This window comes from Bombyx mori, chromosome 23, assembly GCF_030269925.1.
Source record: "Bombyx mori chromosome 23, ASM3026992v2".
Taxonomy (NCBI): domain Eukaryota; kingdom Metazoa; phylum Arthropoda; class Insecta; order Lepidoptera; family Bombycidae; genus Bombyx; species Bombyx mori.
Genome location: NC_085129.1, coordinates 10,579,454 through 10,605,565, shown reverse-complemented (window position 1 = coordinate 10,605,565; position 26,112 = coordinate 10,579,454). Strand labels below are relative to the sequence as shown.

The following is a 26,112-nucleotide window of genomic DNA, read 5'->3' as shown; positions in this document are numbered from 1 at the left end:
AAAAGCATGTATTACGTGTAGATGCGTAAATCAAAATTTCTCTAAATTACGATTTGATGTTCTTAATCACTAATTATATTTTTTTTTATAATTGTTTTCGTACCCAAAGTATTTTAATATACACACATATGTCTACTGTTTATAGTGCATTCCGTGTAGCAGCTGAGAGTTTGGAACACAATACTGAATTTATCTGCGTAATATAAATTTATTTTCTACGGCCGCGTCAATTTTATTAACATTTCGAAAACAATAAATTGACTTACTGTTATTTTAGAACTACTGATGTTAAGTATCTACAAGGAAATTTCAATTATTCATCTCATAGCTTGAAATATATTTTAGTTAGATACTTCTAAATCTATAAGCAGGCAGTGTCTTGTGAGTCGATTAAAGATTAAAAATATGAAATACAAAAAACGTGTGAAATACGGCCCTGTCATTCCAGAATTCAACTAAAAATGTACCTACCTATATTGTCATAATATGGTACAGTTTCTTGTTATCCTTTATTATAGCGATGATGGAATAAATTCGATGGAAAAGATTTTAGGGAATTAAGTACTGTATGAATTTTATACCGGAGTTTTTGTCGTCCAACAAATAGGAAAATATTTTATTTTCCTCTACCTTTGCTTATAACCTTGAGAGGCTATTTCAACCTTAACCTAGCGTGTAGGTGAGCTCTCGGGGCTCAAACCAGAAGTGTTGCTAACACGGGTCCTTGCAAGAGCAGTGCTTCGCAGAATCTACCACCGGATCGAAACGCGACCCACTGAGAAGATCCGGCGAGAAACTCAGTGGGCTGTGTCTATGGGTTAATTTACTCGTCGAGCCATTCGTCGTAAGCGATGGGTTGGGGATGACCGATGCTGGAGGTACTTAAAAGCACCATTAATGGATCGGAAGGATTCGTAATGACGTGTTTAGGGCGACATCGTATGTAATGAAAACGATAATACCGTGTTCAAATTATAGTTACAGAACACGAAACTAAAAAGATTCATTATATATCATAAATCATTTCCAAAAAAAAACCAAAACCGTGCGGCTTCCAAAGATCAAGTCGAGGCTGCAATATTCATAAGACTGGATTAGCAGAGCACATTAACACTATACGGTAACACGCCGACCTCTTTCGGGCACAATCAACATACAAAGACAAGGGCCAACATTACGCGGGCATCACTTCATTGTGGGCACCGCTCTAATTGTAACTACACTCTTGGGCACTATCAGCCGCTCAGCGCTCCGCCGGGTAGGCGTGTGCCACTAATCTTCGACCCCCTCACAACCAATACTTCAACAGTGAAAAACACACTTTATCCGACTTAACATTAGGTTGAATCTTTAGTGACGTGAAACGGCAATATTCGCAAACGTAGCGGAGGGTTAACGCACACTATCAACTCATTAAATTGCATCGCCTTTTTAATGAGTCTGAAAGTGAACAAAGGATATTGAGTGCGATTACATTAAGTACGTACTTGTATTGCTTAGATTAGATAGTTGGGTCCGGAAATATCTGATATAATTGTTTGGAGTCGGTATTCGCTGAGAATAGTTGAGAGTTCATAACCAATGTAAAACGTTAGAATGGCTAGTACATATTCAATATATAAATTATTATAAATTTAACTGTGCTTTAAAGGTTTAGAGAATTTTTGTGGATTGTTCTTTTCTGACATTTACAAGAATTTATAGTTATACATGTATATATTAAATGCGTAAATGTGTTTTTATTTTGGAATTATCAACTTTTAATTTAGCAGTGTTATTAAAATTTATATAATATATTCATGTTTTTCTGAGATTTGACAATTTTCTTTCATCCTAGCTTGATATAGTCCCCCACATATAATTCTGAAATCGATAAAACCAACTATGTGAAACAGTATGCCGAAAAATCAGCGCGGACTATTTGCAACCACCAATATTCTTTATCTGGATTATATTTATGTTAAAGATCGACGGTATTGACTTAGATTTGTATATTTTTAATGCGCTTTTATTAGCTTCAGACGTATGTATGTTAGTATGTAACGGAATCTTTGAACATGATTTTGACTCCTTCAAAACGTCGGATTAACTCGAAATTTGGTATACTTATTAAAGACAAAAAAAAAAGCGTGGGGTGCATGGTATCAGTAGTTATAAATATTTTATGAATAGATATGAGTAGAAGGGTTATTTTAATAATATCCTGAAAAGCAACCCACGCTTTTTTTACAATAAAATCTTTTTTTTTTACACTATTTTTAATTCAAATTTATTAAAATTTATTTTCTTTTTTTTAAGTTAGATTTTCTATAAAAGCGTATTTTGTTAGTTTTTTTAAAGTATTATTTATGTTAATTAAAACTAACTTTAAATAATGTCTACGACTCGTGAAAACCTAAGGTAAAATTTATTTATTATATAAAAAATTTGTTATTATTTTCATAAATAAAGCAATGTATATTTATTTCCATTTATGCCTATGTAAACTTTAACCGCATTCAAATAAAAACATCGGTACTACTAAAGTAGACCAGGGTAAAATTATAACATGCTTCCCTCATATTTACCGGATGAATACGCTATAAAGTGATATCACGTGATCGTTTTCGGCCGGGTAATAGTTATAAATTACCAGGGTAGTTTATAAAAGCCGGTTAACCCGAGGTAAGCGGACAAGGAGTATAATTTATTATTGGGAAATTCGCGGACGCGTATTTTCATACCCGAATTCACGAGTGTTTTAACGGCTCGCTGAAAATTTTATATGAAAAAGTTTTATTATTAAAAATGTTACTTTTGTCCGAAAATTTGTTTGTGTAGATATTTAAAAAAGAACATAATTATGTTAAATACTGGTGGTAGGACCTCTTGTGAGTCCGCGCGGGTAGGTACCACCGCCCTGCCTATTTCTGCCGTGAAGCAGTAATGCGTTTCGGTTTGAATGGTGGGGCAGCCGTTGTAACTATACTGAGATCTTAGAACTTGTATCTCAAGGTGGGTGGCGCATTTACGTTGTAGATGTCCATGGGCTCACGTAACCACTTAACACCAGGTGGGCTGTTAGCTGTTAGATGTAGCTTTCATTTCGCTTTGTATTGTGTGAACTAGAAGTTAACTACCTACGTGTTAAATTACACGATATAACTAACTGTCACTAATTTGTTGGTTTTTCACTTTCAAATATTTAAATAATAATTCATGGATCATTGAGCAGATATTTTTTAAATTATCTTTAAGCAAGTTTTGCATATAACTTTCGCTCATGTATAACTTTGACGATCAATAAATAGATAGGTATGTGTGGATTTGGGTGTTTCTGTCTATATTTATTGTGCATTCCGATTAGAACGATGTAATAGTTTCAATCCCGATCCTGCGGACCGAATGGTAAACAGTCGACGTTGCCCAAAATACGTCATTTTGGATCCTCCCGATCCACTAACGGTGCTTTTAGGTACCTCAAGCATCGGTCATCGTTCTCGTCGAACCCGTCGCTTGCGACGAAGGGCTCGGGGAGTAAATTAACCCATAGACACAGCCCACTGAGTTTCTCGCCGGATCTTCTCAGTGGGTCGCGTTTGCGATCCGGTGGTAGATTCTGCGAAGCACGGCTTTTGCTAGGGTTCGTGCTAGTAACAACATAAGGTTTGAGCCCCGTGAGTTCACCTACTCGCCCGGTGACGTTAATATGGTCTGTCAAGACCGTCATCTTCGGTAGGAAAAAAAAAGTTGTAATATTCTTTTTAAAATATTCACCTACTATATTGAAGGGCCAGTTACAGTGTACTCGTGTTCTGAATATACATGTGGATAACGTTGAAATATTTTATAAAAATATATTTAATATATTTCCACCAAATATCTCTTCAGTTACCAGTTTTAGTAGTGGCTGTGAACTCAATTATCTACTATATCTAAGGGCCAGTTGCAGTGTACTCGTGTTCTGAATATACATGTGGATAACGTTGAAATTTTTTATACAAATATATATAAAATATTTCCACCAAATATCTCTACAGCTACCAGTTTTAGTAGTGGCTGTGAACTCAATTACCTACTATATCTAAGGGCCATTTACAGTGTACTCGTGTTCTGAATATACATGTGGATAACGTTGAAATTTTTTATAAATATATATTTAAAGTATTTCCACCAAATATCTCTACAGCTACCAGTTTTAGTAGTGGCTGTGAACTCAATTACCTACTACATCTAAGGGCCAGTTACAGTGTACTCGTGTTCTGAATACATGTGGATAACGTTGAACTTTTTTATAAAAATATATTTAAAATATTTCCACCAAATATCTCTACAGGTACCAATTTCAGCAGTGGCTGTGAACTCAACCCCTCTGCGTTGCAAAATGTTTCCAAAAACTCCTAAAGAACACAAACAAGCATAAGAAACTTATAGCCGTTTTGTCGCTACTATAAACATTAGGGTTTCGACCCTCAAATGAAAAATATACGCAGAAGCAATGTACACTGTATCATATCCGTAAGAGGGTCCCACGTTGAGTTATTGTACGCTAAGTACAGACGCGTCCAAAAGTTCTATTTTTATTTTTTTTAATACTTCTCCACTGACTCTTCAGAATGTATTTTGCTTCACACCCACAATTTAATTCTTCTCTTTTTCGATGTCGTTCCATGTAGATTGAAATGAGATACAAATTTATATGTATACACCAATACCAAACATCACTACTGTAGTTTTGGTATAAACAAGCAATAACTGAAACTATAAAAAAATTACATATAGGTATTAAAAAAAATATACATATATAAATTTTGTTCAATGCAAAAAGGCATTTCTTTTTTGTTTTTGTTAATACTCCAAATTATGTTGTATCACATCCCAAAGTAGTAAATTATTGTTATTAAAAAAGATTAAGTGTAAAATAATACTTTGGCGTCGACTGTACAAAAATGCCCGGAATTCGTGAAACTTGCGAAGTATTTATCACTAGAAAACTTAAGGTAAGCATATTCGTTCTACGAGTACATCTCGTAAATGCGATTTATAAAATCGTATCGATTTTTGCAATGCAAGATAAAGTAATGAAGATTAAGAAAAACTTATTTGACACATTTTCATTGTTTTTATGCATTAAGATCTTTTTGTATTATTGATATCGAGAATGCACACAACAAAAGTATATTTACCCAAGAACATATTTATTTATTTAAAGTACATTTAAGCCGTCGTGGCCTAAAGGATAAGACGCCCGGTGCATTCGTATCTAGCGATGGACCGGTGTTCTAATCCTGCAGACGGGTACCAATTTTTCTAATTAAATACGCAATTAACCAATTTTCATGATTGACTTCCACGGTGAGGGAATAACATCGTGTAATAAAAATCAAACCCGCAAAATTATAATTTGCGTAATTACTAGTGGTAAGCCCTCTTAAGTCCGCATGGTTAGGTACCACCGCCCTGCCTATTTCGGCCGTGAAGCAGTAATGCGTTTCAGTTTGAAGGGGGGGGCAGCCATTGTGACTATACTCAGACCTTAGAGCTTATATCTCAAGGTGGGTGGCGCATTTATATTCAACAAAGATACTCAGACCGCAGGAGCGCATTTAGTCTCTTCCGGGTCCAATGGGAAAAGAGTATTATGTCACCCAGTGTTGGACGAGAATTCGGCTAGTGGGCAGTAGACTTTCATTAGGATTTAATTCAACGGCATTACTTGTATTGGCATATCTACGTTACTGTTCGATCGAAAGTCGAAACCGAAATTTGTGGTAACAATAACAAATCCTGGACTAAATAGTTTTACTTCTGAAAAAAAAACACCATCTTTTATCTACCGTAAAGTGAAGTGCTAGGATAGCCTAGTTGTAGTAAACGATTACTATATAACATTATTTGAGATTTGAGGTTAGATTACCGAATGTATTACAATCACATATGAATACTCCACAGCGGCAAGTCTGTGTATGTTCACATCCATCGGCTACGGGTATTCAGCATCAGATGGGTGCCTCTTTTTTGACTTCGGAGACGATGAATCACTAAAATAGGAATTTTCAGACAAATGGTCCTATTTAGTTTCTGAATAGCTAAGCAATAGCATATTGAAACATATTAACTTCGTGTTACGATATAAATTTTTAAGCTATTCACTTTAACAAGCTAAGAACCGGTAAAGAAAAGAATACGTACAAAGCCCGCGAAAGGTATAAGAAAACCAAAACATAAACGTTATATCGGCGATCCTACTGAACTGCTCTATCAAAATATAACGACCGTGATAAAAACGATGGAAAAGAAACCAAACGTTTCCGACGAATTTCCAAAGATCGCACAACGGCTTTCGTCCTTTTTACACTACAGTTAAAATGTGTATGCCTGTCTTTTTCTGCAGTTTTACGTTTTATCGACAAGTCGATAATATTTGGTCCAGTTCAAGAGATATGAGTGTTAAATATTTTATGATGTCCAGTGCCGACGCAAGGCTTGCCGTCTCGGTCGGGTCGTCGCGGTCTCCACTGTATCTGAAGTTAAGTTTCCTAACTTTAACGCTATATAAAAAATATTTTTCTTGAACGTAGACGATATAACGTTTTGTTAAGTACGAAATAATCGATTCGATTTGTCACAATCAATGCGTAATCTTCGATTAATTTTCACTTGAGAAAGCCCTTCACAGTACTACTTCATAGAAATCTATTCATTCGATCCACTTAATTACAACTCAGTTTTTTGTCACGTTTTGTCTCTTACAAACTGTCTTGGCGTAATGTCATTAATCTTAGGAGGCTGGCAGCGCAGCAAACGACCTCCCGTTAAGACCCTCCATGGGCTGGGTGCCTCGTAATATGCTTATACAGTCAGTAAAACGAATAACTAAACACCAACCACGTACAAGCCAAACCCAACCTTCCACTAATTTGTATTAGAATCATTAACGCGTGCACCGCAGACAGCGTCTTTTGGCCTTCGGTCGCGAAATAGAATGGAAAATAAGAAAATAAAGGAATCTCGAGGAAAAAAGGTAGTATCCAAGATGTATTTTTTTCACAGAGGAGCGGGTCCGTACCATTGTTAAATATATCGTCCAATCAGTATCATGGAACGAAGAGGAATTAGCGTTTCAAAGAGAACGGCCGGAGCGACGAATCCTGGTATACCCCCTTCTATGCGGCGCGACGTAATAAAAAAGAAATCTTATTTGAATTTGGAAGACGAATTAAAAAAAAAAAGGAAAATTCATTCTGCACTAATTTAAACGGAGTGAGTTTGTAGACGATTTTTGGGGATCGGCGCCGCTTAATTAATGCATTAGAGTTGAAAGTACGACGTTTCATTCCTGAAAAGCTTTTATCTGTATTATTATTACACTCGCTTTTGTCTCGCCGCAGTGTTGCGTATTGGTAAAATTATTATTAAAGAATTTGTGATTAAAAACATTTCATTTATTTTCCTATTAACATATGAACATTTAAACTGTAATGCCAAATGTTTTTTGAACGAATTCGAAATACTAATTAATTAGATAAAGATAAAGGTTAAGATGCCTTTATTAACAACTCTAACTCCTATATGGGTATATACTATTAATGTAATTTTTCTATACATTTTACACCGGCAAAGATAGTTTTGCTTTCGCATAGCCCTCCCCCAAATCCGGCCATAAGTCCCAGTCGTGGCATTTCCTCTTCCACGTAGAGCTTGCAACGGCCTTTATGTCGTCGATTATTTGAATACTCCTCAAAGGAGTAATACCTACCAAGTGTATCTCAAATGAATTTCATCATCATCATCACGCAGTTAAAGCCGTATAATGCATAAACTAATTAATTATTTAGGTATAAATTGAAGATTATTTAGATATTTAAAATTATGAACATATCGTGCGAAAGATCCATCCCGAGGTCGAAACTAGTCACACTATCAATCTTAACCAAAAGCGATTCTAACACGTAAACTTCGTAAGAGCATGTCCCAAAAAAACTAATCCGAGATAAGCGGCCGACCTCCTCATGATACCCGCCCATCGGAAAGGTTACGAAGGCACTTCGTCTTCATTCGGGAATCCCTTTAAGGAATCGTATCAGATGTAATGAAAGCTAATTCTTTCATTAACTCCTCGTGACAACGGGAAAAATTGTAAGGCAAACGAAAACAAATGAAACGAACATCTCTTTTGAGTTCGGCCCAATCTAATTTATAGTTACTAGCCATTTTTATTTCATTTTAAAACGTTCACCCCCACATCTCATTATGTGCCTGCTAATATAAATTAACAAGATAGACTGAGATTGTAAGGAGCGTGTCCGCGCGTCCTTATCTTTAGTTTTATTACACATTTATGCTTTGCTCCATCCGATAAACAAAAAAATATTGAAAATAAATTATCCATTTCTGAAGATTGGGCGCTACAAATATTCATTAGAGATTTTGGGTAATAACAATAACGGGGGACAAGTTACAAATGGTCATCTGGTCCCAAACTAAGATTCCCTGTACCAACTACGGGAACCAGAGGCTAACATATATACTTATAAACACATATATTAAGCACCGAGAGCAAATAAATTTGTTCATGAACCAAATGTTTGCCCGATGCGGGGATCGAACCCAAGACCCTTGGCTCTGCAGTCAGAGCATGTTTAGTTTGTCTAGATTTTTTTTTATTGCTTAGATGGGTGAACGAGCTCACAGCCCACCTGGTGTTAAGTGGTTACTGGAACCCATGGACATCTACAACGTAAATGCGCCACCCACCTTGAGATATAAGTTCAGTATAGTTACAACGGCTTCCCTACCCTTCAAATCGAAACGCATTACTGCTTCACGGCAGAAATAGGCAAGGCGGTGGCACCTACCCGCGCAGACTCACAAGAAGTCCTACCACCAGTAAAAAAAATATCGTAAAATATTTTACTCTCTTATCCCTAAAATCCTGTAGGTATTCATTCAGCACTTCGTTGAGAACGTATCTAAACAAATCCAAGTTCCATTTGACAGTGTGTCGTTTGGATGCAATATATCGAATTTATCAGATGTATGAAATCGAGATCCGATCAGACAAGGCGTTAATGGTTCCAGCTCAATGCAATTTAATCTACCCCAGCTCTGTATAAGTGAATTTTTCTACACCGTTTCCCCTTTTCGGTGACGAACAGAAATCTTGAATTAGCGAGTACAGTTCATTTATTTCATGAAAAAGTAAATTACTCCATTTTCACTCTAATTATTAGCAATAATCTATCGCCAAGACACTAGATTTCGTAAGAAACTGAAAAATTTCGTCAACAGTCGTAGTCCAAGTTATGTTGCGAACATTTAATACTAAAACATGTACAAATATAAAGTTTCTAAAACCAACATCGAAGACAAAGATAGCGGAGAAGAGAACTGCGAAAAATTTATCTGCTGCCTACTATCTACCACTGAGAAAATTTCTCAGAGTCTAGTTTGAAGAAGACATGCCATAGACCTTAAGGTACTTGACAAAAAGGATCTTTGGGAAAGGATATTGGAAGAAGGCAATGGTTTTAGAAATAGTATGAATGCATTTTGATCCTAGTGATGCGATGGAAAAGGGGATAATGGAATTATTAGTTACGGGATTATTAAAAGTACCACTCCACGTGAGGCCGAGCCTGAGCTTTAAAGAATAACTATTTGTCCAGGCGTGGAGCACCGCTTCGCTCTGATGAGGGTTCCCAACATCTTAGTAGTAAAGTTCGCGTAACCCACCAAATGTCTCCGATACTGAACACCACTCGAAGCGTCGACCCTAAGAGTCCCAATACTCTCCGAAGTATGATTCTCTTTTTCAAAGATATTTTTGTCCATTTAAAAACATTTCAAAGTTACCATGGATCAATATTCCCTCACGACAATCGACAACATACTAAAAATGTCTCTCAGAAAAGTGCACCCTCTGATATGTGAAACTACCAATATAAAGTGAAAATTGGATTTAAAACTGACAATTGAAAAAGGCGCTTCCATCAAAAGCGACCCCGCTACATGTTTGTCGAAATACACTTTAAAAGCACTCTATATCCTTACACGCGTGAATTCTTGACTCCTTTATCTCTTATACTTTTGAACTGTTGAATTCAATATTACAATTTCATTTTTAAATTTCACGTTTATTGTCCACTATAAAATATAAATTCTTCTATTTAATAACTGTTTTTTTTCCTTAATTGGTTTTATTAATGTTGTAATTGTGATATCAATTAAATTCAAAATGTTACAAAAAAATTAAATCTAACGCAAAGCTGCGAATTTAGCATATGTCCAATGCCTTAATCAAGTAAATAATTTGTCTCGATCACTCACGTAACGATACACGTAAACAAACAGAGAAGCACTTGTAATGCAATTTACAAAGCAGGCAATCACTAGACGTAGCCACATTGTTGTACAGTCGCCGTCAAAGAGCAAAGGAAGGAGCTCTGTGCTCCTTAATAATTAATTGGCGCTTAAATGCGCTGACGTCTTGAAGCTAGAGTCGGTAGTAACAGCTCTGTACATATATGCTATGTTAACTCTAATACGTTTATGCTTGTTTGGAAATGGTAATTCCAATTAGATTACTTTTGACATTTAGCTCTTCAGTTTAACTTGGAGATTACCGCCTCCTTTGTTTTCAATAAATTTCCACATATTTTCAATCAAACAATTTCTTCTTCACAAAGTGACCAGATGATTTGTATATTAGATTTGAAAATGTCTTAAGCACTCGAATACCATGAAATTTTCTAAATTAACTAACACAAATCAATTAATGTAAAATTGCAATTTCTTTTATTGAATGTACTACATTTTGTTAATTCTGAATATCAATTTACGCGCACATAAAACTAGATACTTCAAATAAACAAAACATCAATTACGTGAAATCTTAATAGCAATGAAAGCGCACTATCATCAACCTAATGGATGTCCAAAAAACAGTTGATTTCGTGTACCTCAATTAGTTAAACGTAAAATTGGAGAAGATTGAATAGACCATCAATCAGGTAAAAGGGAATTATTACATTCAAATGTAGATAAGTAAATCCACTCGTACAAATTGAATGTAAGTGATGTTACATTTTATTTTTTAATTCGTGTAGTTAATAGTATAAAAAGATTGAAAAACGGGGAAAAAATATTAAGACCTATCTTAAAATATCTTGATATCTTTAAGGGGGCAGCAATTGTTCACTTTCTATATATGTGCGTGTGATTATCCTATTTGCCTATATACAGTGTTATTTAAAGACATCGATAATTTTCCTTATCAAAGATTACGAAAGATGTACTACGGAAATCTAAAGGAATTTTCATTGAAATTTAACTTTTTATTTTATTTACTGATACTTCGGATTATATTCGTACGAGCAAACCTAATTTTCCACATTCGTTCGGTCAAGTACCCACGAAATACTAAATAAAAGTAACAATTAGTCCGGTGTCTGACCCCAGCTCACGCGATATCATCATAAAAGTAACAATTAACGGTGTAGTTTGTTTTACAGCCCGCTGTCATTCCAGCGCGTTTGTCTTCAAAGAAGATGGAACCACTGAATGCGTATTTAAATTTAATGATCCCATTACATTACCGCTTTTATGACCCTTAGTAAAAATAGAATATACCAGATCGTGACTTTAATTTTGCTATCAATCAGGATACATTTGAAAGAAAAATTTTGAAGATAAGCGAATCGCGCATTTTTTCAGTTTTTCCTGATATAAATATCATTAAATGTCGTTCAGACTTAAATTTCTAAGATATTGTGATCAATATTAAATTAATCAATACAATAATATGTTAGATATATAATATAGATCTGATAAATTTCGTTCAGAAACAAACGTAATAAAATGTCTCTAAATTTTCAGGGATGCTGTATTATTCTCAATATTATTTAAGCTTCGCCAATATGGCGGTATTACCGTTGAAATTCTGAAGGAACGGAAGCGAAGAGGGGATGATAAAACCCCGTCACTAATTAAATGGGCCCAAGACGTCTCATTCTTAATAGATTTGTCGCTAATTTGAAGTAATTTGGCCGACCCGACGTAATATCAAGCGTCGAATTAAATTTAATTTAGAAATATGTTTATTATAAAAAGTAATCCTTAAAAGTTTTTCTTTTTCCTAAGTTTGTATGAAAGAATGATTTAAATTCCATTGTTGAACTAAAGTAATTAAAGACAATATTAAGATTATGCATAAGATTATATTAATTGACCTTTAAATACTGATTGATTTTTTTTTGCTTAGATAGGTGAACGAGCTCACAGCCCACCTATTAAGTGGTTACTGGAGCCCATAGACATCTACAACGTAAATGCGCCACCCACCTTGAGATATAAGTTCTAAGGTCTCTAGTTCTAAGGTGTATAGTTACATTTCTAATAACGTTTCTATAGTTACTATAGACTCAAACACTGAGTCAATTTCACAACAAATATAGAGATAGAAACAGTAATACAAATACATTCGTATAATAAACACTCACATATAATAAAGTTAAGAAGAGCCTACATCTAAAACAAACGTAATAATAGCTTTGGATAGTAAAATTTTCGCTATAGATTAGATCAAGATCGGGGTAGATGCAATTCATCATTATTATTCCAGACAATTTATCAAGCGGTTCGCCCGGCTCGCCCTGATCGCACATTCTAACGAGATGGTGAATTTTCACCGAATAATTTGCGAACCGACGAATCACGTATTGGAATTGAAAATGAGCTTGAAATTGAGATAGAATACTCAGTCGTGGTCGGGTAAAAGGAACCAGAAAATATAAATATTAAAACTAATCACGTAGTCTAGGAAAGCAAAAATATAATTGATAGGCGATTAAATTCTAAACGAAACAATATCGATAGGGGAATATGTATACAAGTATCGTATAATTTATCGTGACGTTCAAGTAAATTGGCATGAAGTCTCATATCGTAACTCAAGAGGCTAATGCAATGGAGGGTCGATACGATTACTCGGGATTATTACTGACTTTATCATATTTCAATTTACGATCGTCACCAGTCCTCATTGACTTGAAAAAATGGGGAAGGCACGCACTAGTGTATGTAAGTAAATTGAAACGTTTTTGGCTAATGAAGATTTATTTTGGTAGGTTTTTTTAAATTATAACACGGAAAAAAGTTGTATCGATCATAAAAAATCGTAACCAACAGAACTTAGCCACTAACATTATAACATAGGAATTTTAAGCCGAACAGAAACATTAGATAAGTCGACGGGTAAGAAAATGCTTGGTAGGAGGGAATAAGAAAACGGTCCTAGTTGTTAAGTCTTGCACAGTTTCTGTCGCTATCTTGTGGATAAGAAGCCTAATCACCAGTCGTCGTGTCTGTATCGGGCCGAGAGAAGCGCGCGAATGTTCCCCGGGGTATGCTTTTGGGACCAGTTTTCTTTTTTGGTTTACATTACGTTGTAAGTGTGCCGAATTCTTTTGTTGCGCCCCTTTTTGTACAGATTTACATGATTTGTATTGTGTTTACTTCGTTTTCTTAGGGATTCGTATTAAATAAATCAAAAGAGATTTTCTAACCCGCTCGGGATATATACTGCTGCAAACCCGCGAGAGCAAAGTTCCACGTTATTAATAAGGACGCTTAAAGTATAGGAACTTTAACAGTGTAACTGGTCGGAAGCCGAAACGAGGTTTCGCGCCAACAAATTTGCAGTTGGTAACTATTTATAATGTGAATTTACTGTCTTCGATGGAAACTTGTTTCCGTAGCACGAGCCAATTTAAAAAAGGTCGTATTAAAATACGGAACTAGTATAGATATACCTACGGCAAAAAGAAATTTATTTGGCAAATAGAAAAGAAAGCAAGGCGCATTGGTGCGTATCTAATGACATAATATTATGGCTGTTCTTTTACTTCTTTCCACACAAAACTAAAGCCTGTACAAAAGTAATTATGTTTTTTTATTACTTAAATGGGTAGACGAGCTCACGGCCCACCTGATGTTAAGTGATTACCGGAACCCATAGACATTGACAACGTAAATGCCGACACTCACCTTGAGATATGAGTTCTAAGGTCTCAGTATAGTTACAACGACTGCCCCGCCCTTTAAACCGAAACGCATTACTGCTTCTCGGCAGAAAGAAGCAGGGTGGTGGTACCTAACCATGCCGACTCACAAAAGGTCCTTCCATCTTTTACAATGGCGCCACCCTTTACCCGGATATAATTCTTCTCCATTACCGAATACAAATGAACACATCAACAGTTCTGTTTTAGAAGACGATTTTGAAACGTATCATCATCGTATCAGCGTATGGATTAGGCGCTATTCCTTATCGCGTCCCAAGATCTAAAATATTGTCTAATACGAGCGAGTTTGACCATAAATTTAAGGAGTGGTGATAATGTTCCAGTACTGGAGTGGAGACCTTGAACTGGATGTCGTAACATGGGTAGACAACCAATGAAGTGGAACGACGACCTGGTCAAAATAGCTGGTAAGGTAAGGTAGGTAGGTAGGTAGGTGTATTAGGTATTTAACAATTATTGTGATATTCAAATTTAAGAATTCCAAAAATTGTTTCTGTCGACGACAACTGTAAATATTACTAAAAGTCGGCATTGTTAATATGTCTACGACTTACGAAGGCCTTTGAAATACTTTAATACGGATTATTTGACCAGTTGAATATCAGAGTACACTATCCAAACTTCAGCTCATTTCCCGAATTCTGAGGATCTTACCCATTTTGAATTTAGAATAATTTTAAGCATCTGTTGATGTTACAACCGGCTTTTAGGTCAATATCGCTAAAGCCCCTCAATCAAAATAGTACTTTTAACTGCACGTAATCTTTTAATAGTTATTCCAGTTACAATATGTTTAAATCGGTTAGTTAATCGAATGACTTCGAACCCCTATATAAAGCACGACAAAACATCTTAATCATTACGGTTCATAAAATTCTTAAGTGATTGCATTGGGGACTCGATTGCGTGGGCACGAATTGATTTGAAATGTCCATTTTTAAAGTACCCCGGTCTTATAAATTGCGTAATGGTTATTTAGAAACGTTTTCATGGAGTGTTTTATTGTTTTGGAACAAAATTGTAATTGATTTGTCTAAAAAAAATCATAAAGTTTTTGTGATGATTTTTAGAAATGGATAGAGAGGGACAATGTGACTTAGGATACTAAAGAATAAATATAGATGTCAAATTTGATTTTTTTTAAAGGAATTTTATGACATGGTAACTAAGACCTTTAACTCATGTCTTATTTTAATTTATATTCTTAATTTTATGAAAAATTATAATATGGAGTGAAATGAAATGAAATGAAAATGATTAATTTAGAACATTAATCAACTTGGACGAAATTAAAAGAAATGAGATGATATGGGATGAAATATAATCTCAGTAAAATGGTGGTCATTTATTGAGATTTTTTCAGTGGACTTTTTGGAGGATCCCGAGAAGTTACGTCCAGCAGCTTTGTTTCATTTTCCCACATTTGTGCACCTTCACAGATATTAAACAGTTGATAAACCGCCGTTCTTACAGATTTAAACCTGAAGAAACACTAAATAGAGAAAATAAAACAAATCGCACAACTTCACTCCTCGCGTTCCCGCCAAAAAGTCTGTCAAATTTGAAACGTTCATAAAAACAAAGGAATTGAAATAAAAACTAAATTTTAAATAATTTCCATAGCAGCACAGAATATCGTATAAGTTAATAGTATAGCCGTCCGCGAGCAGGCAGGCACAGATAATGAAATTGTGTACAGGAGCGCAACGAGCCGCGAGCGTGTCTCGGGCAAAAATCCACTTAACAAATTGCTGCTGATTCGTAGGGTTCTGGATTGTTGGCCGCTTTTACCTTCGCGTCAATTATTCGACGTGCTATCGATACGCGAAACGAGATTTCTTTCAACACTCCTAATCGAGTTTACGAAATTTCAACTTTATAAGTGTTTGTTTTTAGCACGAAACAGATCCAAACAATGTTTTTTTTCATATTATATCGTATCATTCACATGCCTGATTTTCAAATACGCATGATAGGCATACATCGATAGTATATTGTGAAAACTGTTAATCAATTAACACTCGCCAAAAAATAATAAAAATCGTACCTAAATAAAATTTTGATTCCATTGTTTCATCTGAGTTACCTGGATATTTAAATTGACGCATTTCGGACTTACATTCTACAGTACTACAATTTAATTGATTGAATAAGTGTGACGCATCCAATTAATTCATTGCGACGGGCAGGGGTATCACTTCATACGTAGCGACAGCAGAAAAAAACGACGCCCGAAAAATAAATTGCAAAAACACGTACATAATGAATTCGGCCCGAGTTTTGCACGCAATTGCACAATTTCAATTATAGCATTAGTTTGTACGTAGCATGCGACGTATGGGCGTGGCGACACACGCCTGATGAATTACACTTTATCCTGATACATATAATTATCGAAAATTACGTCAAATATTGCTAAAAGGAAAACTAGCATTAACGTAGTTATTTCGAAAATAAAAAAAAATCAAATACGAAACAAAATTTGTTCATCAACAACAAATGAGACGTCTATTATCAAAGGTGGCAATCTGTGCATTTGGACAAAAAAATGTTATTGATATGTCAATACAGATTGATTTGAATATAATCGTCTCCTTCAAAGAATACGGTTCAAAACCTGCATTAAATAAATGTTACTACTTAACCTGTTATTTATCTAAGATGTCGTTCAGAAGAGTATTGTGACTGCCACTGGAATACAAAGTCAATAATGAATTCGTGATTTTTAATTTAATTTTCTGATTTACCAATAATTGTCCAAAAGTCACATTGCCGGCTTTGATAATAGTCGACTCAAATATAACAGCTAATTTACTGAAATCATTCACGTTTAGAAATTATTATTTATTTATTTATTTATTTATTTATTTAATATATTTTGTACACACAGCTGTTAGAAAAAACACGACAATAAGGATACAGAGTACAAGGGCACTACTTACTATTATTACATTTAGATTTAGAATACAAAATTTTTATTATTCTTAAGTCATCACAAACGTAACCAAAGTGTGAACCCGTGATTGAAACGATTTTCATTTACATCAAAAGTTAAAAAATCGACTTCGTTCGTGCCTCATATTCCAACGAGTAGATTCATGAGTCATTGAAAAGCAAAGGAGAGATCGCACAAAGGGTCGTCGTTGATTTTTTTGTTTCCAAGGTACAAAAAATTTGAATCGAGCGAATTACAAAACCGACGCGCGACGTTCGATTTTGTAGGGCTGTCCGTTTTAGTTTACTTTAGATATTTCGATTGTAGGTCTGTGAATTTGGTTTCTGGTTACAGTCTAATACTCAGAATGTTAATTGTTTTTGTAATTTTACATAGGTATTTTTAACGAGTAGTATTGCATTATATTTGTGTTGTATCACAAAAATATTTTTCAGCAACAATAATGACATTTTGTAGAGACGTATATAACTTATTTTATAATGAATGTGAGCAAATAAAACAAGATTATTATAATAGAGAAAATCAATTTTTTTTAAATTTTTTCTCACTATCAACCCTAACATTCAAATATCGAACGTACAAAACGGGAGACGCCTATCTCTATTGAATTCCCGAAAAAGGAAAAATAAAAAGCAGTGAGTAGGTACGAGTCCCCTCACCTATCAAATAGTGCTCCATTGAAATATTGATATTTGTCAGCCTGATTAGCCAGCGCTCCTCCTATACGAATTGTTCTTTATCGAATCTGTTGAATGACTCAGCGTGAAGTCGACATTCAAAAAATTTTGCGTTCACATTTGATTTTTTTTTTTTTCAATCGGTAGGCGTTGTTTATGTTTTTAGATTGGAACTTTTAAAAATTTTGGGTTCGAAACTTGAATGTGGAAAAGATTAGACTACATGTTGACTTGAAATGATTTACAGTGAATTTATATTACTGTGAAGGGTACACAATGGCACCTCTTGGAGGTTATTCCCAAGCCGTTTTATTTGTTTTAAAGTAAAATATGTCAATAATGCGTACACTGGAAAACAAATTTGTGATAAATGTAAAAATAAATGTAGCGACCGCTAAAACTTCACAATCACCATAAACCAAACGAACAATGGAAACAGAAAACCTCAAAAGTTTCGTATATCGTGAAAATGCATTTGGCTCGAGCAAAGTTTTGAGAACGCCGTCAGCAACTGTTGATGAATCGCGAACTGCTTTAATTTGCACAGCTGTCCTTTATTTAGATTTTTACGCTCACCAAATTATTTATAATACATTTACTTTGTTAATTTATGACTAAAGTTTTGAGTGCGACTCTACCTATGGTTTTATTCGCATTTTTAATTTTACCAAACTTTTTTTATTCTTCAAAAGGCACCTTGTAATGCGTTTCGGTTTGAAGAGTAGGGCAGCTGTTGTAACTATATTTGAGACCTTAGAACTTATATCTCAAGATGGGTGGCGCATTTATTTACGTTGATGATGTCTATGAGATCCAGTAACCACTTAGCACCAGGTGGCCTGTGAGCTCGTCTACCCATCTAAGCAATAAAAAAATAAAAATCTTATGATTCCTTAAATAGGCGTTCAATGATGAGCTTGAATAAATCAATACTGATAAGTTTAAATTAACCATTTTATAGTTACGTACTAAATTTAAGTGCTTACCCGATTTGTATAAACACAAATAATTTTATAATTAAATGAGCAACCCTACGGCGTAAAAATACTACAGATGCCGTAGCCGAAAACGGCAGTAAGATACGTTAAATTAAAAGAAAAAAAATGTTAAGTTACTAAACTATGCTAAGATTTATTAGTATTTCCTTCCGTTTTTGCGTCTCTCGTTGATCATCTTGTGTTTATTATTCACATTTTATTATTTGTTAAGTCGTCGTGGCCTAAAAATAGGGCACTTGATACATTCATACCGATCGGGATTTATTAGTATTTCCTTCCGTTTCTGCGTCTCTCGTTGATAATCTTGCGTTTATTATTCACATTTTATTATTTGTTAAGTCGTCGTGGCCTAAAGGACAGGGCACTTGATATACTCATACCGGGCGATGCCGCTATGCCCGTGATCAAAACCCGCGAACTAGTACGTTTTTTTCTATCGGGCTACATGCTTAATTGCTGTTCCCAAACTACTTTCATGAAGGAATTACATCGTACACTAAAAAGTTGAACACGCAAAAAATATAATTTGCGTAATTCTTACACAGTTCAAACATAGACCTGAAATCTCAAGACGGTTGGCGACATTCACGTGGTTACGTTTTTGTTTAGTATCTGTGATGGATTCCGGTAAGCTTTAAGGTGTTCTTTGTCGACGTATGAACATAGAAAACTGTGCTAATCTACCTTAGCAAGACTTACCTGTCTATGATGACGGGATCCGAAGGTGTTTCGTTTCTGTTACCACAACTTTTCTTATCACAGCAGCGACTGTAAAAATAATATAAGAATAACACACAAAACCCTTTCATTGAGTACATAAAATTATGAAGTATAATTAAACTTAAGAATAACAAAAGACAGTCTGTTGTTTTACAGCACCATCACGAATTAATAAACAGGCCGAATATTAATTAGTATTTTTTTAAGGTAACGCAAGGTAAAGAAAAAGCTTATCAGCACATTTCCTTACGATTTTAGGTTACGCTTTAATGTAAAATAAACTATAAGCTTCGTTTGATCAATGAATCCGGCAAAACAATTTCAAAAAATGGTTTACTGAATTAATTTTAGTTTCTGACATACCGTCCTACTGTTGTAATCAACCGCGTGTAAACGGACGGACAAACAAAAAGATGTTCCACGTAAAGCGAACCCGTGTTGCGCCCTACAGAGAGCTCCTTGACGCAAAGGGCAAAGACATTGAAAGGACAGACTCCCTTGAGACTCCTCCCCTGAAGACGTGCGACAGAGACACGCATATCTCGCAAACAGAGATAGAGATATGCAGTCTTAGGTGGAATAAAATTTTAATTGCTCACGCAGACACGGTCTGTTGTCAAACACTAGCTTTTTGGTCTGTGGTCACAGTGCAGAGACTTCAGTGATTGAAAATGTTTTAACATATTCTTTTAGCTACTTTTATATCTATCTAGGTAGTCAGTAGTAGTAGGTAAAAATTGTTTCATGACTTCCGAAATATATATTTATATATGTTAAAATAAATTAGGTTGTCAGTTTTGTTATTGAGTGAATGGTGCAATATTATTTTACAAGAATCGTAACTTTTGTAATCATAAATGAAATCGGGCTTTTTGGTAAAAGACCGCAGTGGATTTCTTTTAATTGCAAATGCTTTTGTAAATACTATATATTAAATTAAAAACGAGTCATATTATTCGAAGCTCGTATTTATTTTAGACATTCTTAACCGCGTGAACCTTTGGTTGATAGTTCATAATAGGAAATTACAATCATGTCTTTTATAAGATTTTCCTAGATTGGAAACTTACTTATTAGTTGTTTTCCTTCGCATACTAACAGACTTAGGTATTTTGTATCAGAAATATGATAATTACATAAGATTTTAGGAAAGGGTTTCAAATAAGACAGTGTGATATAAAAGCGTATGAAATTTACCTGCACATGACCTCATGCGTGAGTAAAACCCTGCACATTTCTGGATTCTTATCTTGACCTTCATAAACAATCGGCTGGAACAAATAATTTATTTATAACAATTTTAATTATTATTTCACTCTCAATATTACTGATGTATCAAATCGCAATCTTGTTTAACTTGCGTAATTATTGGTGATTATGGGCCCGCGGGGATCCTGCCTATTTCTACCACGATCCACTCATGGGTAGTAGTTTGGCTATGCCCATGGGATTGCTGACATCTATGAGCAACTGTGACTTTTGTTACTGTCAGGTAGGTTTTGTGCTTCTCATCTTACAATACCGGTTAAAAAATATTCCAATTTCAGAGGACGAACAGTTATACTATAAAAATGAGTCATCATGCCTCAACATGGTTAAGTGAACCGATTTTACGACGCTCATGAGAAGACATGGGTTAGACCGAAAACACACAGCTAAGTTTCAGGTAGCCTAACATTAGGTGAGGGGTAAGCTCATCCAACTATCTAATGTGAAAATAATCTAGGAGATTTAAATTTTTTTATATCATTGTTTTTTTTATCATATGGTAGCTGCGTCATATAAGTAGTTTCTTTCAAGTAAACAATAAATTCTTAATATATCAACAAACACTCCTAATTAAACCAATTACCCATTGACGTATTTTAGCTATGACGATTTGAAAGTGCCTGTGAAGTTTTACTTTAATAAATGATTTTCAATTTTGATTATATCACATCATAACGAACCAAAAATTCAACATAATTTACGCTTCTATAAAAAAAAACATTCCCTGATTATATTTCAGATAAGATAATATTATTAGAACTGTTATCTCCGATGCATTGAAAAGTTTATCGTAGATAACAAAAATATTATAATTTATGCACCCTTTTGCGTGATTGCATTTTATTATCAAAACCAAAAACTGATTTGCATTAGTCCCGAAGTAACATCCCCAAAAATTTAAGAACAAAACGAAAATAAAATTACAAATTAATAGGAAATAACGAACATTCACAACTAAGAAGAGAGCAACTAAGAGGAATTGTATTGAAATGACGCTAAAGCTATGTTCAATGTAAAAATAAAAAACAAAATTATTTTTTTAGTCAATTAGTCTTAATTTAGGTGGTACTTATTCGGTGGTAGGACCTCTTGTGAGTCCGCGCGGGTAGGTACCACCACCCTGCCTATTTCTGCCGTGAAGCAGTAATGCGTTTCGGTTTGAAGGGTGGGGAAGCCGTTGTAACTATACTAGAGACCTTAGAACTTATATCTCAAGGTGGGTGGCGCATTTACGTTGTGAATGTCTATTGGGTTCCAGTAAGCACTTAACACCAGGTGAGCTGTGAGCTCGTCCACCCATGTGAGCAATAAAATAATAATTTAAAAACAATAATTTTGTTTGTACTGCACGAAATATTTTAGTTCATAAAAGTCAATATATTTTGCGTAGCTAAACTAGACTAAAATGTTTTTGTTGCCTACCACACTAAAATACACCCCTACTGGTGAGCACGTGTCGGTTTCGTTCGCTATTAATAACTAATTAGGAATTGTAACCTCTATTTTAGCAGGCGGATGTGTTAAATTTATCGTGTTTCGTTTTTCCCATGAATTGTAAGAACAAATACTAGGTATGCGTTCTATTTACAGAATATACTGGCTATACTAATTTTCCGACATATTTTTATGAATAAAAAATAAAGATTATTATAAATTAAATAATAAAAAATATTTATGTATCATATATTTTACATACATATATTACATGCATATATTTATATATATATCAAATTATCACAATTCAGAAATAATTTTAATTTATTAATGTTAACACAACAAAAGATTTTTAGTTACACAGTACCTAAACTCAATTTTTTCTATTATGTACAAGTCAGTATTATTTTTCTAATGTTGCACGGAGCATTAACCACCAGATCCCGCAAAAATCGAGATACATTTTTTGATCCCTAGCAAAATACTTAATTGAATATGAAATGGTCTAGCATTATCGTCTTTTGTACTAAGGATTTGTAGGGATTACGTCTACGTAAGGGTGTTTTTCAAGGGTCATAGGATAGTATTTAAGCAGACAAAATGGCTTGGGGGTGCTTCGGGGGATATTAGTGGGGGACTGGTATCAGGTGTGATTGTAAATGAAATAAGTCACTATTCATTATAGAAAAATGTGTTATGTTTGAGAGATTATTGTTATAAGATTGTTTTGAATGGCGGCTTCCTACATAGATTACATAGACGCGTTTTTATATTGTTATAATTCATACTAGATGATGACCGAGCTTTGCTCGATTTTTTTTTAATAACGCCATCTTGTTGTGTCTTTAAAGCGGTTAGTTGCACTCAATTAAGAAAAATAGTATTATTATTCGCCAATAGACATCGGGAAGAACTGATTATTGAAAACACGAATAAAACAACATTTTCTAAAAATAAATCATAGCTAGATCGATTTATCGCCCGATAGGTATACTAAATTTTATGAAAATCGTTGGAGCCGTTTCCGAGATTCAGATTATATATATATTAATATACAAGAATTCCTCGTTTAAAGGTATAAGATATTCGTAAACAGAAGCCAATATTAAAAACGAACACTTACTAAATTTCCAAAATTCACCCTTTTATTCGAATTAAAAAACTCAGGTATCAGCTTACAACGGTTTCAAATTTCAAAACCGCTTACGTTTAGTACATCGTATGAATAAGCAAAAACTTTGCAAGTTTTTCTTATAAAATACCCTGTTCAAATAAACAGTTGCAAAGGGAACTAGCCATCATTTTTCTAGATCCCTAACTAAAGTCCCTCAGGATCGGGGCGAGTCGACCGCTGGGCATAGCGTCGCATGGGATTCAATCTCTTGGGAATTATGGGGTTGAAAAAAAATACTGACCAGCGTGGCTTCTGTTGGTAAATACAATTTGAATGATAAATAAGTGTTGTGGTAACAGTTTCGATTATTTTTGGACACTTCACTTAATGTACAAAATTGATTTATCGGACTACATCGAAGGCCGTCGGGCAATATTTATTTGTCGAAGTAATTAAAATAACAACGCTATGTAATAACATTAAAATGATGAAATTTATTTATAATTACATTTCAGGCCTGGACTATTAATATCATTTCCCTAACGCGAAACAGTTCATTTGAACATCAACGGTAATATTATTATTTGTTTTAATTCAACTGAAACTCATATTTCAATCAACCATATTTCTCAATGTTGGTAGCCGCATTAATTGTTTAAATATGTTTTATTTTATTTTTATATTATTTAAGGGATCACTTAGTATTTAGTTAGCGGGGCTCTTGGATATGACCAAGATAAATATTAGATTACCTATCTTGCCTAAATTTCCAGCGAAGCATTAACGCATCACAAAACATTGAGCGAATGGCGGCAAATGTCATGTGTAAACTGGAATTTTCGATAACCAAGTAATACTCAGAAACTGAGTCTAAATCATCTAAATAAAAAAAATATATGACATAATTTTGAAACGCCTAATTATAAAAAATACTTTGATACATTACAAACTTAAAAATTTGCAATTTTAGATAGTAAACAGTACAAGATCAGTGCTGCCTTGAATTTATGAACCAGGACGAAATAAAAGCTTCCTACAGTACGACAAGACGTAGTACCAACTCGCAAAACAACACTGTGATTTACATGACCGACAACGAAATGGGACTTGGCGATCTTTTTGACTGCATTTGTCCACTTGAAATATAAAGTCATACATAGACTGCATTTTTTTAATATTATTGTCAAAAAACCGGTTAATCACTAAACGAATATTTTATTAATTTTAGCACATTAAAAGTCATATAACGTCATTTGTTTGTTTAATTAAATAGTTTTTCTGTTAGTTCCATTTGAAAATGCTAATCGCCGTCAAGAATCGTTTTAATTTGATTCATCTATAAAAAATCTGTTTGGAGCATATTTCATTAAGTTTTGGCAAAAACAAATAGGAAAATATTTAAATACCTATCCAAAGATTACGACACTCCTACAATTTTGTTAATCCTTCCTTTGTTTTTCTTGATTAATATTAAAGATAAATATTTTAATCAATTTAGAAAAACATAACTCGTTTTGAATTATTCAAATAAGTAACAATCAGAAAGGTCACTTCGCAATTTTACGATTCTGATGTTAGTAAAACACAAAATCCCGAAGAAAATCTTTGAAAATAAATTAAAATAGTAAAGAACAAACAGAAGAACATTAAAAGTCTACAATGATTTACGTGTCCACTCACAACAATGCTTTTCCGGTAATAACAGCTATTCGAGCGAACAAACATTTCATAGTTATAACAGGTTTTATTGATGCTATTTATTTAAGAACTGCTAAATGCGTCAGTATTATTAACTTTATTACGTTTTAGGCTCCGAAAGAACCGTGATAATATTTCTTTAGTGATGAGATAATAAAAATTCTAGGAGCACTTTAAAAGTGTATTAACGACCTTATTGTATGTTGTATACTATATTGTACCTATATTGTATACCAATAGCACCAAATCTCATTAAATTAACGACGATTATTACATTTATCTATGTACTTATATTAATCCAGATTGTTATGTTAAACATTTAAACTTATAATTTCTTTGGTTGTAATTTGTATTGTGCATCAATAAAAAGAAAAAAAAAAAAATAATAATACGTGAAGCAAAAACTTTGTATTCCTTTTTACGAAAATTGCGCGGACGGAGGAGTATGAAATTTTCCACACTTATAGAGAATATAGAGAAGAAGTGTACAATGCTAATATTTTTTTAAAATAATGCACTAAATATACATTAAATCAATAAAGAAAACATTACACACACTACATATCATGTATTTGACGCACACACGCATGCATACTATTTATTGTCAAACTTTTGTTCTTGACGTCTGTGGTCAAATTGAGAATAGATTAAATATTGTTTGTCTTTATTAATATTTTTTATAGTGTAGCCTTGGCAAAATTTGTGATTATAAAAGTATAAAATACAATCATAATAGTGTACAAACTTACAATTCCAATTATTTATAGTCGAATTTCGATTACTGCGGGACCTCTAGTATTTTTAAATTTGTATTAAATTTGAAACTAGTCTATTTTTCAGGCAGCACTTTCTCACAGTCAGCCAACGAGAAGCCATCAAATTAATATGTTGTTTGAATATAGTTAAGTAAACATAATCATGAACGCACGTGCACAGCGCACGCCTTCCCATTCAAACCGCTGGTTGTTCTATGGGATTTGACCGAATCTCATTCCGTGGAATATAGAATCACTATCTTAAGACTAAACACAAACAGGGGGTGGGCAGATTGATGTTTTAGATATTGATATGATAGTGATTTAGTATGGGAACATAAATAATCCGGTTATTAATAGTTTGCTCCAGAAAATAGAACATTATTTAACAATAAGGTAAGTCATAGAAAAAGATTGTATACTTAAAA

The 26,112-nt window shown here is 34.1% G+C and overlaps 1 protein-coding gene across 1 annotated transcript in view; it reads right to left on the bottom strand.

The window, feature by feature from the left end:
• Positions 1-26,112, bottom strand: part of LOC101736691 (transcription factor collier) — a gene marked incomplete at its 5' end in the record, with an annotated part of 64,808 nt that overhangs the window by 20,792 nt on the left and 17,904 nt on the right. The window contains 2 exons of the mRNA XM_012695865.4: positions 19,394-19,462; positions 20,612-20,685. Coding sequence (XP_012551319.3) covers positions 19,394-19,462; positions 20,612-20,685 — 143 coding nt within the window. The remainder of the gene's footprint in view (positions 1-19,393; positions 19,463-20,611; positions 20,686-26,112) is intronic.